The sequence below is a fragment of the Mytilus galloprovincialis genome, chromosome 3, assembly GCF_965363235.1.
Source record: "Mytilus galloprovincialis chromosome 3, xbMytGall1.hap1.1, whole genome shotgun sequence".
In the NCBI taxonomy this organism is placed as follows: Eukaryota; Metazoa; Mollusca; class Bivalvia; order Mytilida; family Mytilidae; genus Mytilus; species Mytilus galloprovincialis.
In genome coordinates, this window is record NC_134840.1 from 97,096,043 (window position 1) to 97,110,647 (window position 14,605).

The following is a 14,605-nucleotide window of genomic DNA, read 5'->3' on the forward strand; positions in this document are numbered from 1 at the left end:
CATCACAGGTGAACATTCAATACCTACATTGTTAATTTCCAGATTAAAGAAACTCAGTGATTTGTCAACACAATTACGCATTAGAATAATTTTGAAATTATTGAATAAGTTTAAGGTTTTTTGTAAATTTTAGAGGTCAAATAATGGCTCCTTCATACAGTACCTTCTCCTTTATTGTGTTAACATATTTAATGGGGTTCAATTATCACCAGTAAGAGGGATTTAAAAGTATATTCAATGTACAATGTATGTACTGAAGGTATATGTTGCCCAATCATCAAACATTTACTGCTTTTTTACATTTAAGGAATGACTGTAATATTTTTTCTGTCTATGAAGAAATAACATAAAAAATTTGGTGCACACTGAATAACGCGCGTAGCGGGTTATTTAACAGTGCGCACCACATTTTGTGTTATTTCAAATAGACAGAAAAAATATTACAGTCATTTCTTATAATTTAATTCTAAATTCCATTTTAAACCATAGAAAACCATGAAAAAACGTTGATGACGTCACGGGTCACATGACTAAATTATGTCTATGGGCTCATAACAAAATAACGTCAGCCAATCAGAAGACGCGCTACATCCAAAATTAAATTATACCAAACTAATCCCTTTAGAGATTCCTAGTAATGGACATTATACATGTTATATAAACTGAATCAGATTACCTAATTTACTTATATTAAAAACATGAAAGATTTAATTCTGATATTAAGGTAAGCTTTGAAACTTCTTCTTTTTATATCTTTACAATACTTCAATGTAACAAATTATAAAATTCAATAAAAAAAAACTATAATTTGCTTTTCAGAATCTAAAGACTTATGAATCATTCCACCGTTCAATCACCGAATTTAAAATAACATTACACAAACATGTATACAATCTTTAGATTCAAAAACACAAATTATGTACTGTAAATTCAGAAATTATTGCAATTTTTTTATTATTCAATGGGAAAAATGCAACAGCAAATCGCATTAATTCAAACTAGCATATGTAATTTTGTTTATATAAATTAACAGGATTTTTATAAATATTGCAAAATTTAAAATCACAGTTTAGTCTAAAATGATATAATCCCAATAATAAATACACGCAATAATTTCTGAATTAAAAGCAATCAGCTGACATTATTCACATATAAAATAACCCCCTATAGACTATGACAGTTCCATGAAAATGGTAAGTTGCATTGGGACTTCTTAAATTCATCCCAAATTAACTTGCTTTATTAAGAGTTATTTTTGTGGACATCAAATCACAGATTACCCATGACCTGAGTCCAAAATTATAACTTCCCTTCAATTTCTGTACAGGTAAACCAACTTATTTTCGTGAATTCTTTATTTCACATTTAGCCATTTCTAGGCACCTTCGTAATGATTTATTTTTACAATGCATTTATATGTCAGATAGTTCAATGTTTTACATGTTCATATCATTTTCCGATTCACAAAACATGAAATATAAATCACTACTGAAAGTCAGCTGGTTTACATTATACAATAATATTTGTATATCATCTATGTTTTCTGTCGTTTTGTTGATGTTCTGGTCTGTCGTAATGGTTTCCTCTTGAGTGCACTCGTCGGTGAAGTTTCTGCGACCATAAGTAACCTGCTGTTCCTAGTCACGTCTTTATCTTCCTTCAATTTTGTTATTTCAGAATAAATATCTTCAAACTTTACATCATATTCTAAAATCTTTTTATTCAGTTCGTTTATTTTCTTCTGTTGTTCATTAATAGTTTCTGTCTGATCGTTTAATTTCTTCTTTTGATTCTGAATTTTCTTCTCCTGATCCAATGTTTTTTTACGAGTTTCTAACCAGCGATTTTTCATATCAGTTATTTCCCTTTTATACTGTGTAAGAACGAGAGATTGTGACCGGAACTGACCAGTCAGTCTGGAGAGTTCATGTCTTATTGGGGGACCTCTTACAGCTGATGGTGTTGTTAAAGATATCACAGGTGATGACTGACCTGAAATAGAATTAAAGTAAGCCAATGAATATATGATCTTTGGGATTGAGAGGAATATCTGGTAAAAATCATAGTGGAATTGTTTCAGGGGTAGGTATTTTGATAGATTGTTTGGGTACAGGTTAATTAAGAAATAGAGTATTCAACAACATATAAGATTCCTAGTAGCTGGTATCTATGTCCAAAGTCCTTTTGTGAGTCAATATTTGTATGTTTTGTATTGATCTGATGAGTCAGGCCTTTTTCAACTTCTATAGTTTCTGATATATTGTGCTGTTACACCACTGTCCCAGGTCAGGTGGAGTGTTCGTTGCCCGCAAAATGTTTTAACTTGCCACACTCTGTACGTGTCTGTCCAAAGCCAGAAGAATGTAGCTCAGTGGTTGTCCTTTGTTTCTGTTTGTCAAACATTTTTTCGTTTGTTGTTTTGAAAATATATCAGACTGTTAGTTTTCATGTTTAAATTGCTTTACATTTTTCATTTTTGGGTCTTTAATAGCTTGCTTTGATCAACGGGTTTTGCAAATTGTTGAAGGACATACAGTAACCTTTAGTTGATAACTTTTATGTTTTTTGGTCAAATCTGGAAAGTTGTCTCATTGACCAGTGGACAACAATTTATCATTAAAGCTCCTTCTGATGGTAACACTTGACATTAAATTTTGAAGTTTCTGTATATTCATTTATTAAAAATATACACAAAGAGATCATATATCTTGATTGTTATTTCATATCACCAATACTAACTTTTTTTACTGATAATTTCTTCATAGTGATTTTTGACTGAAAGATTCTGTGTGCACCAGTCAGGGGACTTACTTAAATAAGTGATTTTCTAAATCACTGATTTAAGTAACATTATTTCCATAAAGGTTGGAAGTTAGAGTTGTCTTTCTTTAATAATCACCTATTTAAGTAGTACAAATTAATCACTAGAAGAAGTGATTTAATTTTACTGTAGCTTTAAATATAGAATACTAATGATCCAGGGACTAATTATGTTTCTAAACTTATCAGAACCAACATCTGTGTTGTCTAGGATGACCAGGTCATTTCAGGTGATGACCTTGTACTGAATCTAGGATAATGACATAAAAATCACTTGTTTAAGTATCAGACCTCAATTTCCTTCCCAAAAATCACTTCTTTAAGTATCATTCTTTTAATAATCCCTACTAATTTTAACACCCCCGAACAGTGAGATTTTTATCGCGAACAGTAGAATTTTATTACATAATCTGAAAGATGAAACCTTGAACTTCACAGGAAAAATACTCCCACTGCTGGGAAAAATCTTTTAAAGAAAGTATCAGTTCATTATGTAAAGCCATTATTATAGCATTTTTTCAACTAAAATAGAATTTTCAGCTAAATGATAGCATCAAAGGCAGAAACCTTTCTACTTAAAAGAAGCAAAAAGTTTATTTTTTTTAAATTTTACTAATTAAAAGACATTATTTAAACCTATGTGTTTAAAATTTGGAAAAAAATACAAAATTCCAATTTGTGACAAAACAACGATTTTGCTACTCAAATAAGTGATTTAAAAATCACCTATTTCAGTAAGTCCCCTGACTGGTGCACTAGTACTATATATTTGATTAGAATGTTAATGTGTAGTGTGCTTAGTAGACAAACAGCAAATACCAATTTTCAATCCGTTGTGTGTATAAATGATTTTACCTGATGTATCGGGACTACTACACGAATCGTTAAAAGGATAAGGTAATGGCAGTGCAGGAAGCCTTGTTTTCAGAGTTGGTGCTATTTTCTCCTCAAAGTGTTCCATAGCCATAGAAGAAATATCTCGTAATTCTTGTAAGAACTCATGAGCCCTCGGAGGCTGGTCTGTAGTTGGTTGTTTTGTTGTTCTCTGTAAAGCTTTTAAAATCTTCAACAATTCATCAAGCACCTGAAAAATATTGTTGTTTCTCACTTTATATCCATTGATTAAATAATCATATTTTTTGGTCCCCATATTTAAAATAACAATACATGTATGTCTCAACTTCTAAAGAATATCATTTTTCATAGAAATAAAAAAAAAAGTGTCCTAGCTTTACCATTAGGTTTTATAAGTTACATTTGTTTGTTTGGTAGCATAATATGCATTATTTAACATTTTCAAACATGTGTTTCATTGTCATTTGATATATGTCTTGTGAATTGTGTTGTTTTGGTAAAAAATGTCATGAATGTGGTAAAATGTAGAAAACTCTTTTTTTTAGTAATGGTGCATAATTATTCCCAATGAAGTTTGTCTAACATGTCTTATTAACAAACCCCTTAATGATCACATTGGTTTAATTGTAACACGTTTAAACCTGTTTTTCTTTAATTTGTTCATGTCAGTGTGAATTTAATATCTACCCTGAACTTCCTGAACATATTATACTAGTATCCTATGTAGTAAAAATAGTAGACTATAGTTTATCATATAATACCTTGCCAGGTATAAAACAGCACAGACCAGTATCTATATATCTCATATAAGTCATACTAAGTAATGATAGGCGTGTTTCTATTGCAGATAGTATATCTACGTGTCTGGCTAACGGGTGATTTCTACGTTCTGACTCTCGACGTGGAAGCTGGCTTTTTACTTTTTTCTGTATCTGTGAATGAAGTCTGTCTACTCTGGTGAATCCTGTATTGAGCAGAGCCTGACATCTCTTGTTGATCTGATGGCAAACCTGTTAAAATGTACAAATGCACAAAGAAATTAATGCATGTAAAAATCTTCTATTTTTACTCAGTTAAGTATACAGATATATGTACATACATTTTTTTGTACATTGTACATATGTACATGTATGACTTCATGAGAGAAAAGACAAAATATTATGTCATCTGTCAGTTGATTGGCAAAGGTAATTAAATTAAACTGCTGGAAGGAAAAAAGAATATTCCTTCAGATTTGCTATAACATTTCATGGATTGTAGCATTAAATAAAACATCAGATTTACAATGTGAAGTGCAGTATAATATACGTAATTTGATTGGTTGACTAATCAGATTCTACAATAGATCAGATCTCACAAGCTGTCAATGAACAAAGTGTAGTAGTCAGCCAGGAACCAGCTTATGTAAGCCTAAGTCAATCATGTGATCAATTACATTATTAGATTTCCTCTCTCTTGGATTTTCTCTTTCCTGCTATCAATGCACAAAAAGGAAATTGACTTCCTGTGAAAATATTGACAAGAATCACATTTTGAGATTCATATTAACAGCTACTATTATCTTATGGATCTGGCCCAAATTAATCTGTCCCTAGTAGTTCATGCCCATATTCATAATATTGATTCAGCCACAATTTATGTTGATCTGGCCCATAAACAATATATATTTGACATGTAGTTTCCTTAAAAGTATACCTGATATCAGTAAAATATTCAGTTGTACCTTGATTGGGTTGAAACAAGAACTTCAAGAAACTCTATGACTTTATCATGTTTATAGCAATTATTCATTTGTGTGTTATCATGGTTATGGGGCCAGAATGACAAAGGCGGCTGAAAAGCCTGATATTGTGTCAGATTAATTTGAGTCGAGAACAACCTATTTCTTCACTTTTTTGCTGCCACAAGTTTTTAAGGTCAAATGCCCAACAATGATGTCATTCCATAAACATGATACAAATGTACATGATGTAAATGACTTCACACTATAATGACTATTACATTTGAGTGCCATTGAATAAAATACACTGTACAAGCTTTGGTCTTTTATTTGAAGGAGATACAGCAATGATTAAAAAGATTGCATCAGACAGCAAGAGGGTTTAATTTAAAAATACCAGAAAATCATGTGTCCAGAATGTATCTTTAAGCGTCTTTACAAGAACCCTTGCAGTAGGCAGACATTTTAACATTTTACAACCAGATGCTCCGCAGGGCGTAGCTTTATACGACCGCAGAGGTTGAACCCTGAATGGTTGAGGCAAGTATGGACACAACATTCAAGCTGGATTCAGCTCTAAATTTGGATTGTGATTAAATAGTTGACACAGCATAGGTTTCTGACACAGAATGAATGTGTTCTAATGAACTTAAAATTTTTGTTTTCTCTTAGAGCAATTCACTATGCTGTTGAATATTAATCCTCTCAAAACAAGAATGTGTCCTCAGTACACGAATGCCCCACTCGCACTATCATTTTCCATGTTCAGTGGACCGTGAAATTGGGGTAAAAACTCTAATTTGGCATTAAAATTAGAAAGATCATATCATAGGGGACATGTGTACTAAGTTTGAAGTCGATTGGACTTAAACTTCATCAAAAACTACCTTGACCAAAAACTTTAACCTGAAGCGGGACAGACGGACGGACGAACGGACGGACGAACGAACAGACAGACGGACGGACGCACAGACCAGAAAACATAATGCCCCTCTACTATCGTAGGTGGGGCATAAAAATGTTTGAAGAAATTTTCTTTTTTATTTATGAAATTTCAAATGAGAAAAATTGAACCCAATTTTTTTAATCACATCCCCCTTTCCCTTATTCCAAAACTAATCTCAATTAAAATTTCTAATGGAGTTTGCAACAATAACTACTCATTTAAATACATCATAAAATATTAAGATGTAAAAAAAACTGCTTGTTATCACTGAATGTTATTTATTATAATTTATCAGTTGGTAGTAAAAAGTGAATATACATTGTATATTGTATATAACAAAGATTTAAGTTGATTCTGGACAAAGAAAGATAACTCCAATTAAAAAAAAATCTTGCTATTGCACAATATTTTGCAATTAGATATTTCTTGCTTACTATTCTGGACAAAGAAAGATAACTCTAATTAAAAAAAAATTTGCTATTTCACAATATTGTGCAATTAGATATTTCTTGCCATTGCGCAATACTGTGCAATTGAAAAGACTTGCTTATGCACAATACTTAATATAATAATTTTAGATCCTGATTTGGACCAACTTGAAAACTGGGCCCATAATAAAAAATCTAAGTACATTTTTGGATTCAGCATATCAAAGAACCCCAAGATTTCAATTTTTGTTGAAATCAGACTAAGTTTAATTTTGGACCCTTTGGACTTTAGTGTAGACCAATTTGAAAACAGGACCAAAAATGAAGAATCTACATACACAGTTAGATTTGGTATATCAAAGAACCCCATTTATTCAATTTTTGATGAAATCAAACAAAGTTTAATTTTGGACCCCGATTTGGACCAACTTGAAAACTGGGCCAATAATCAAGAATCTAAGTACATTTTTAGATTCAGCATATCAAAGAACCTAACTGATTCATTTTTTGTCAAAATCAAACTAAGTTTAATTTTGGACCCTTTGGACCTTAATGTAGACCAATTTGAAAACGGGACCAAAAGTTAAGAATCAACATACACAGTCATGACAGTTAGATTCGGCATATCAAAGAACCCCAATTATTCAATTTTGATGAAATCAAACAAAGTTTAATTTTGAACCCTTTGGACCCCTTATTCTGTTGGGACCAAAACTCCCAAAATCAATACCAACCTTCCTTTTATGGTCATAAACCTTGTGTTTAAATTTCATAGATTTCTATTTACTTATACTAACGTTATGGTGCGAAAACCAAGAAAAATGCTTATTTGGGTCCCTTTTTGGCCCCTAATTCCTAAACTGTTGGGACCTAAACTCCCAAAATCAATACCAACCTTCCTTTTGTAGTCATTAACATTGTGTTTAAATTTCATTGATTTCTATTTACTTAAACTAAAGTTATTGTGTGAAAACCAAGAATAATGCTTATTTGGGCCCTTTTTTGGCCCCTAATTCCTAAACTGTTGAAACCTAAACTCCCAAAATCAATCCCAACCGTTCTTTTGTGGTCATAAACCTTGTGTCAAAATTTCATTGATTTCTATTTACTTAAACTAAAGTTATTGTGTGAAAACCAAGAATAATGCTTATTTGGGCCCTTTTTTGGCCCCTAATTCCTAAACTGTTGAAACCTAAACTCCCAAAATCAATCCCAACCGTTCTTTTGTGGTCATAAACCTTGTGTCAAAATTTCATAGATTTCTATTAACTTAAACTAAAGTTATAGTGCGAAAACCAAGAATATGCTTATTTGGGTCCTTTTTGGCCCCTAATTCCTAAAATGTTGGGACCAAAACTCCCAAAATCAATACCAACCTTCCTTTTGTGGTCATAAACCTTGTGTTAAAATTTCATAGATTTCCATTCACTTTTACTAAAGTTAGAGTGCGAAAACTAAAAGTATTCGGACGCCGGACGATGACGACGACGACGACGCCAACGTGATAGCAATATACGACGAAAAATTTTTCAAATTTTGCGGTCGTATAAAAACTATAAATGAAAACAATGTGGTAAGTTAAGGAAAATTATTTATGGAATTTCAGATAAAGTTATTCTGAGTGAAACATATACATCTACAGCTACAACATAGCTTTGTGTCGTCACTTTGCTATGTTGTCACTCTAAAAGGGTACTTCGACCCATCACTCAAGTATAAGTTTTACTTTGATGTCTTCCAACATCATAACAAATTTGTAAATAACATTTAATATAAATAGTTCCAAATTGTGCTCATAATTTATGTATGGTGCAGTCCGGTGTATCCGCGCACCTAAGACTTATGACTTCACTTCATTCAACTGATAAAACCAATAATTGGATAATATTGTGTGAATACATTCATAACATACTTTTATTTCATAAAATTATCAGTTTGTAGGGTTTCGCCCTCAACATTTTGTGTAATATTTGTCCAAAATTGGGGAAACCCCTGTTGTGAGAGTTCTTCCAATGTCCGGTGATTTCGTGCATGCCTTCCAAAAATAGCTTATTTTGAATAGAGGAAAGATTTGCTACTACGAAAGGTAGCTAAATTCAAACCAAACACACTGCCAGGGTGCAGAGCAAAAATTATATCAATCTGATAAAAAATTTGACTTAAAGGGAAATTCCGCGATTTTTTACTTATCATCTAATTATGTTCATCTTAACATAAAAAACACATTTGCAAAGTTTTAAATTTATATTCCTTCTAATAACGGAGAAAATCAAGTATTTGTAACGTTTTTGGTTGAATTCTCGAGTGGGTCGTGACGTATTAGCCCGATTTATTGAGTTCTGGGAAAAAATAAAATCTGTTTAACTCTTATAGCTTATCGACAATATACGTAATTAAAAGCGCTAAGCTGACGAATGGTCGTAGTTATTAATCACAATATAAGAATGAACGAAAATGAATATGCATTTACCGTTTTGTATTGATTGAATTAAACTCCTATAAAATTATCTCTAGTAAATGTTTTTGAATAAATTTAATTAATTATTGTTGAGATTTTATTCATAAAATATTTATTGAACATTTTTACTGATATTGAACTGAAAATATTTCAGTTCTATTTACCGTTATTGTTTTGATAATCATTTCAATGCAACTAATGTGTGAGCAGAGTGTGTATATTTTTTGTAAAGGTCACTGTATATTTCTCGGCTTGAGGTCAATTCGTTTACCTTGTAGCTATTTAGCCGCAGGTGTGAGTTCAAGCGTACACAGGTATAAATGTTGTTATTTGGAAAGGATAAACAGAAAGGATTAGAAAGATTATGATGTCACGATGTTAATACACTAAGATTTAATACACGATGAGAATAAAGATTCAATAAAAAATTGTGTAAATTAATTGAAAATAAAATTCAGATTCGTAATTCCGAAAATGTATAAAAATAAAAGGAAACAATTTTTGATTACTTTCTTATCGGCAATTGGCGTAAAGATTCAAATATTAAGTAAAAAATAGTAGTTTTAATCTTTAATAAAAACTAAATGCAATATTACCCAATTTGATATACCATTGTACATCTGTTTGATATCATTGACTTTACCGGAATTTCTTAACTTGTATTCAAATCTGGCTGTGTTTAAATGCTAATAAAACTATTGCAATTATAAAGTTTTTAATTGACAAAAAAATACAACATACAAGATTTTTTTTTAGTTTCTTTTTAACATTTTATTCTTACATAATTAAATAATTTGACAATCATTTACACGAACTTTTTGTGAAAAAATACCAATTATCTAAGGTAAGGCATTATTTTTTTAAGGATTTTTGAGGATTTTTTTTTTTATTCTATGATAATATTTGTGCAATGTTGAACATGATAGCCGTCATCAATCCAAATAAGTAATACAGTAGTTGCAATAAAAGTTATATTTTAGTCCTGCATAACTGATATTGACGAATTTAGAAGAGTTCGTCCATTCGTTGTTCTTGAAACAATCATTATTAGTATACATGTAAGTTTCCTGACGTATAAGAGCCATTGAGGATGAGCTCCAGAGAAAGCAGACTAGTAGCGTTTCGTTCGTTTGTTTGTTGGGAAAGGAGAGGAAATGCAACCGCTTGTACAGATAAACGACAGAATTACCATACAAGCATTTATAGTCAACACAATCAGAAACAGTTCCCATCGTTAGACGGGGAATATGAAGGCTTTCAAGAATGAACAAGTGACATGTCTAACTCGAACAGTTAGAAAACGGACTATCGACATCGACCGCTTGTTCTTGATATTTGAAATTGTATGCATATATACGTATACGTTTATGATAGTGATGAGTTCTTGTGTCTGACAAAAACTAAATTCCTTCATGGTTATATCTTGCCATACGTTTATATTGGTTTGTAAGGTGATTACTCAAAATCGTTATTTGAAAATCCTGTTTGTGAGATGTATATTCATTTCAATACAGAAATTTCGTCTATATATTTCACAAGTGGATAACACGGAGAAGCTCTGAATGTCCATTACTCCCATTTTGTTTGGGTGTGAACCATCGATGTTGACAGCAATATCAAAGAATAAGATGATGATGGTAGAAAGAACTATGGGCGTCATGTGACAAATATTACATGCATATCGGACAATGAGTTGTCAATCTGTATGAAAAGATTTCCAATACAACCATATTATTGAGAAGGAATGTTTACATGCTATACTCTCGTACTAGTATTACAGGGTTCTAGTGGCGTTCACCTTAGACACACATCTTTTTAACGATGTTTAAAAAAAAGACAGAACCAATTTAATGTCATATTTCCCTATTTTTTAAATATAACTAAAAGTCTTTCATCTGACAAGAATATCCCTATTTAGCGGACAAGTAATTTATTCTTTTTTCTGTTACTGAATACCAAGAAAGAAAAAAAAATCCCGAAATTAATTTGAAACTTTGATACTCAAAAGTTTCCCAGCAAAATATTCACATCCCTTCGGGATAATTAGTGTTCGTCCAGTGGCATATATAACAATTGTGATGACGAATTCCTTCCTTTGTTCCAGAACAATCTTATTGAAATATAAATCTGTGATTTTACTATGTCCACAACTTCAATGAACCAAAGCAAAAGTTATACATCGACCTGTTATTAGATCAAATTGGTTTTCTTCTTCTTCTTGTATACAATAGTCTATCGACATTCGATGATTACATACTGTTGGCATACATGAACTAGTCTATTTACAACACCTTTACCCCTATTTATTCAAAATATATGTTTTTTTTCTTATGTTCAATGTATACATGTACATGTATATATTTTAAATTGCGCTATAGTTCCGTAACTTTCTATCCAGTCGTATAAACGAATCGTCGGCAAGTGCGTACATTTTTTTAAATCAATATTTCTGGTATGTTCCAATCTGTCCTTTACTTTTGACAATGAGTATATATTACATTTTCCCAAATTCACCCGTGGAAAAGATATTTAAATAGATTTTAATTTCATCAAATCTTATTTTTTGGGTATTATTTCTATTTTTATGAATAATATTCTTTACACCAGAAATGTTATTTATAAACAAGCGTATGAGTTTGGTAATGACAAGTAAGACAGAGTTGTATATTATACATCTGATGGTTCAAAATGGAAAGTTAAAAGTTATCAGCCGTGTACACTGATCAATACCTGAAGAAGTGAAATGATGCGTGAACTTGCAAGCCCGACAGGAAATCGCTTGAATACCTGGACGTGTCACCTCACACCCCTCACAATACCTTTGGAAGTAATACCTTTAGCCCTGCTGGTGATCAGAAGAGGGAAGATCAAAATATATTTGAAAACAGTTTATTACTTTAAAGAATTATGAACAAATTAGATTTTTGAAAACAATTTTCACGGAACACTTATTTATGATTTCAACTTTGACTTTTCACCTAATTCCAATATCAAGTTTAAAATCAACAGACCATGGTAATTTAAAGAATATTTTCCGTATCAAGTTAGTTAGTCGGATAAAACAACCGTACGTACGATTGACAAGATATCGACACGCAATTACGACTACATCGGTTACTGTAGTTTTGTTTCTTTGTGGTTTATAGACATATCATTTCATTAATCGGGAAAGAAGACAAAATGGCGGATAGCAGAGAATTGATACTCTAAATTTAAAATTGATGGTGATCACTTATCTAGCGGAATAAAACTTTAATATCATTGAATTTGAGCATTTTTATACAGAATGAACATAATATCAATTTTTGATTTTTTTGCGAAGTTTCCCTTTAAGTAGAACAAATTTTTTTTTTTAATGGACATGGGCCAAATATTGTAAATCACGGATTGCAGTTATTACATGAACATTTATATATCAATTTTATTCTTTTACTTCCTTTCGGAATGCTTAAACAATAACAAGAATAATTTAATTTGCGTTACAGTGTTGATATAACGAAATCAGCTAATGTCGATATCACCAGACGCGCGGACGCTTCTACTTACTTCTACTTCTACTTCTACTATATAATGACCGCCTTCAACATGTTGAAGTTTACATCACTTGTAATGCGCATTGCTTTGTGAAGATATATATAGTGAAATATAACAAATTTGTGATAGTAAACAAAAAAACAAAACAAAACAAATTTTTTTTTACATACATGTACAAATGTAGTGGTAGTGCATAAATATTAAGATAAAACTATTTACACATGATGAATTTACGGGCTGTAGGTGTAGTTTGAGACGGCTACTTTAAACGACTCTATAGAGTCACTCATCACAATACTCGGGGGAAGGCTGTTCCAGATTTTAATTGTGCGTGGTAAAAATGATTGTTGTCTTATTTGTGTTCGGCAGGATGGAATTTGGTATGAGAGTGTGTGCATGTTCCTGGACTGTCTGAGCAGTTGAATTAAACTGTCTGTTTTTGTGATAGCAATGAGGTGATATGAAATTTTATAGAACATGACCAGGCGTGCATCGGTTCTTCTGTGTGCCAGGTCTCTCCATTTTAAATGACTCCACTGTACAGCCACAGGTGCTGGTTAAAAATGTCATCTATCTTTTGATTGTGTTGGTTAGCCACTAGTCCAAATAATTAAGACATCTTGGAAGGCTATTTTAATTTTTTTCTTTGAGGCCTTCTGTCAATGTAATAATTATTTGGACTAGTTAGCCACTATAAAAAAACTGATTGTTATTTTTATTATGAAGATTAAATTCTTTTCAATTCTTTTAGATGTTTTGAAAATCGATTTTTGTTGAATTAGTAATTCGGTGAATCGTTACAAAAGGGATGAAACTAATACATTTTTGGTAAATAACGATTGGTCACTTCTGGTTAAATTATATGCAAATGGTCAAGCGAGTTGTTTGACATTGTATGACTACATAATTCTCACCGGTCGCAGTTCACTTATTTCGTTAAATGAAAGATAAGTTAAAATGGTGTCTAATATCTCTTCTGGAATCGACAAAATCGTAGGAGTATGGCATAATTCAGCAGTACTTTCGCTGAATATTTCTGAATTTCCTTCAGCCATTTTCGACCAGAAATGTTAAAACTTAGAGTCGTACCGGACATATTTTGTGTGCAAATTACGGATTTACAGATTTCATGAGAAGAGCGTTAGTAAACTTGTGACCTGGGACTATTAAACTAACGTTAGTATGGAATTGATAGTCCTAGGTTAAACAATGGAAGTATTTTATTATCAATATAATACTTCCATGGTTAAACTGGGTCAAAGATGTATTCTTTCTATGTTTCAGGCTTTGTTGAAATCTATCTAGTTCGAGAATTATTTCCAAAACATGTGACTGAAAAATATCAATGAATTTTAAAATAAATGTTATAACATAACTAAACTCTGTAAAAAATTGTGAACTTACAACTGGGAACACTACAGTGTATCAATATTTATAATATTCCTATTTACAATAAGAAGGTTTTTTTTAGAATTAAAAATGTTCAAATTGTATAGCTAATCCAGTAAGTGTCGTCAGAGCCTATTATACTTTTTTTGTAAGTCTCTGGTGTTGTCAGCTAAAATGTTGAGAAAATTGGTGAAGGGTGAATAGAAATGATTTAACAAAAATATGTACATCCCATTTCAAAATTCATAGATATATATGTATTTTTTCAATCACTTTTAACGAAGAAGTTGAAATAATATGACTTTTGAATAATAATTTTTTTTTAAAAGAAAATCCCAATTCGATTACATTTTGACAGCATGGTCAATTTGACATGAAAACGCAGCAAAAAAAAAACTACAAAAAAAAACAAAAGTTTTACTATAAGCACCTATCTTATATCTTTTAAAAAGTTA

At 31.4% G+C, this 14,605-nt stretch overlaps 1 protein-coding gene across 1 annotated transcript; it reads right to left on the reverse strand.

The window, feature by feature from the left end:
• Nucleotides 1–604: 604 nt before the first annotated feature.
• LOC143069495 (F-box only protein 28-like) lies at nucleotides 605–13,823 on the reverse strand. The gene is made up of 4 exons (XM_076244169.1): nucleotides 13,676–13,823; nucleotides 4,437–4,685; nucleotides 3,676–3,904; nucleotides 605–1,992 (listed from the first exon to the last, which is right to left on the reverse strand). The coding sequence occupies exons 1-4, from the start codon at nucleotides 13,814–13,816 to the stop codon at nucleotides 1,535–1,537; spliced, it is 1,077 nt and encodes a 358-aa protein (XP_076100284.1). The 5' UTR covers nucleotides 13,817–13,823; the 3' UTR covers nucleotides 605–1,534.
• Between the last annotated feature and the right edge of the window lie 782 nt (nucleotides 13,824–14,605).

What these genes read in the sequence shown, in the direction of transcription:
- LOC143069495 (XM_076244169.1), bottom strand. Translation starts at nt 13,816, where the DNA reads ATGGCTGAAGGAAATTCAGAAATATTCAGCGAAAGTACTGCTGAATTA. An exon ending in AAATAAGTGAACTGCGACCG is followed by an intron (nt 4,686 to 13,675) that starts GTGAGAATTATG and finishes ACATTTTAACAG; the next exon opens with GTTTGCCATCAGATCAACAA. An exon ending in TAGTAGTCCCGATACATCAG is followed by an intron (nt 1,993 to 3,675) that starts GTAAAATCATTT and finishes ATTCTATTTCAG; the next exon opens with GTCAGTCATCACCTGTGATA.